General features: G+C 50.9%; 1 protein-coding gene across 1 annotated transcript in view; it reads left to right on the forward strand.

Moving 5' to 3' along the window:
- The window catches only part of TAPBP (TAP binding protein), a 15,649-nt gene that overhangs the window by 8,358 nt on the left and 4,477 nt on the right, over positions 1-2,814 (forward strand). Inside the window, exons 4-5 of the mRNA XM_008060185.2 lie at positions 1,786-2,184; positions 2,534-2,814. The exon at positions 2,534-2,814 is cut by the window's right edge and continues 28 nt beyond it. Coding sequence (XP_008058376.2) covers positions 1,786-2,184; positions 2,534-2,814 — 680 coding nt within the window. The remainder of the gene's footprint in view (positions 1-1,785; positions 2,185-2,533) is intronic.

Here is a 2,814-nt window from a genome sequence, read left to right on the forward strand (position 1 = left end):
CTACAGTCTGGGGGACAGAGTGAGACTCCAACTAAAAAAAAAAAAAAAAAAAAAAGAGCCATGTGACCTGATCAGACTTTTAGCCATGCTATTTGGCTACAATGTGAGGGAGCAATTGAGGGGAAGAGAGGCTGAGGGTAGGGAGACCAGAGAGGAGGCAATTGTAATTGTCCACATGTATAATGGGAGAACCTGAGTTGGAAACAGATGTGATGTCTACTAGGGGCTGGGACTAGTAGGATATAAGCAATTTGAGGGCAGGGACTGCCCGTCTTGTCTGTCAATCGATCCCCTACCACTACAGCTTGAATATCCTAGGTGCTCAATAAATAATTTTTTTTTTTGAGTTGGAATCTCACTCTGTTGTCCAGGCTGGAGTGCAGTGGCACACTTACGGCCACTGCAGTCTGGAACTGCTGGGCTCAGGTGATCCTTCTGCCTCAGTCTTCCAAGTAGCTGAACTCCAGGCATGCACCACCATGCCCAGCTGATTTATTTATTTATTGTAGAGATGAGGTCTTGAACTCATGGGCTCAGGTAATCCTGTCACCTCAGCCTTCCAAAGTGCTGGGATTATAGGCATGAACCACTGAATAAATAATTTTTAATGAATAAATGAGAGGAAGGAGTCTGAAGGCCTCCAAGTGTTTGGCTTTAGTATCTGGCAGTGTCCATTCATCAGAGGCAGTGGAGATGGCATTGAAGCAGGGTGGGGAATGTTGCAGAGATGTTGTTGAGTTGGAGTATGCTAAATTAGGTGTAACCATAGCAAACACTTGTTTTGGAGTTGAGGTCTTGCTTTGTCACCCAGGTTGGAGTACAGTTGCACAGTCATGGCTCACCACAGCCTCAACCTTCTGGGCCCAGGCAATCCTTCTGCCTCAGCCTCTGGAGTAACTACAGGCACGTACCACCATGCCTGGCTGTTTTTTTTTTTTGGTACAGATGCAGTCTCTCTAAGTTGCCTAAACTGAGCAAACATTTTCATAGACTTACTGTGTCCCAGACACTGTTCTAAAGACCTTTTACATATAGGTGTCTTTGTTATTTAAAATCAGGAAATGAATAGGTTTCAGTAGCAAGAGGTATTAAATGATTTAACCTTCACAACAACCCCTGAGGTAAGTACTATCATCATCATCATCATCCTCATCCTCATCATCATCATCATTATCTTAGAGAAGAGGAAGTGGAGCCATGGAAAAGTAAAGTGGCCCAAGGCTTTATAAAATAAACTGCAGGTTTGGGATTTCAACCAGGGCAGCCAGGCTACAGGTGCTTAGTCACCATAGTGCACTGCTTCAGTAGACACAAAAGTGTGCTCAGGTCTAGGCTAGAACTGGATCCTTTCAGAGTCAGTAAATACTCTGTACAGCATCATAGGATTGACGATCGTAGCTCAATCACCATCTTCACCAGTAACCAAGAAAGGCCTAGCTCTTCAAGGGTGGTGCCTAGAGACTGGACTGCATCAGGTTGTTACAAGTGCCCTCAGATCCTGCTGCCCAGAGCTTGAGTGGGCTGTGTGTTCAGAGAAGGCTTCAAAGACCATGCCTCCTCACTGCCGCGGCTTACCCCTAACTTCTCTGCTCATTCTCAGTCGCACTGGGTCCCACCCAGAGCAAAGTTTGCAGGCAGGCCTGGGAGATGGTGAACATCAGAAAAGGTGTCCTCCGAGGGGTGGGTAAATTGAAATTCCATCCTCCCTATAACTGCATTTTTCTATGTTTTCTCCTTCTTTCTTTCCCCACGCCCCTCCTACTGCCTCATTCCTCTCTTCTCCAGTGGTGCTGACTGTCCTCACTCGCACTCCTGCCCCTCGAATAAGACTGGGGCAAGATGCTATGCTGGACTTGAGCTTTGCCTACATGCCTCCCACCCCCGAGGCCTCCTCATCCCTGGCACCAGGCCCCCCTCCCTTTGGGCTGGAGTGGCGACGCCAGCACCAGGGTAAGGGGCATCTGCTCCTGGCTGCAACTCCTGGGCTGGATGGGCAGATGCCAGCACCCCGGGAAGGGGCAGTGGCATTTGCTGCTTGGGATGATGATGAGCCATGGGGCCCATGGACCGGAAATGGAACCTTCTGGCTGCCTGCAGTTCAGCCCTTTCAGGAGGGCACCTATCTGGCCACCATACACCTGCCATACCTGCAAGGACAAGTCACCCTGGAGCTTGCTGTATATAGTGAGTGGGGAGACTTGAGTTCTTTATGGGTAAAGGGTGGATACTGGATTATGGGGACACTATGATGGGGGAGGGATGATAGAGAAGAGGGTGCCGGGTGAGTAGAGATAAAGGGGGGGTCCCTGGGAATCAGAGGGGGAATAGGAGGGTGGAGGGTGCATGGGAATCTGAAGGCTTTGGCATGGGGATTCTAGTGAAGCACCATCGAAGAGACAGTGGCTTCCTCATTCCAGGAGAAGAAACACCCCCCTCTGCCAGTTTTGAGAAAGCCAGAAGGCAAACTGAGGGTCTCTGAGGAAGGATGTTGTATATTAACTTCCCCCATGCTCGTTTCCTACTCTTTCCTCAGAACCCCCGAAAGTGTCCCTGACGCCAGCACCCCTTGTATGGGCTGCCCTGGGGGAGGCACCCCCAGAGTTGCTCTGCCTTGTGTCCCATTTCTACCCTCCTGAGGGCCTGGAGGTGGAGTGGGAGCTCCGGGGTGGCCCAGAGGGTGGCTCTCGGAAGGCTGGGGGGCAGAGGTGGCTCTCCGCCCAACGCCACCACTCTGACGGCTCCATCAGCCTCTCTGGGCACCTGTTGCCACCCCCGGTCACCACAGAGCAGCATGGGGCACACTACGCCTGTCGC

Source organism: Carlito syrichta, unplaced genomic scaffold (genome assembly GCF_000164805.1).
Source record: "Carlito syrichta isolate Samal-C Ts95f unplaced genomic scaffold, Tarsius_syrichta-2.0.1 Scaffold92604, whole genome shotgun sequence".
NCBI lineage: Eukaryota > Metazoa > Chordata > Mammalia > Primates > Tarsiidae > Carlito > Carlito syrichta.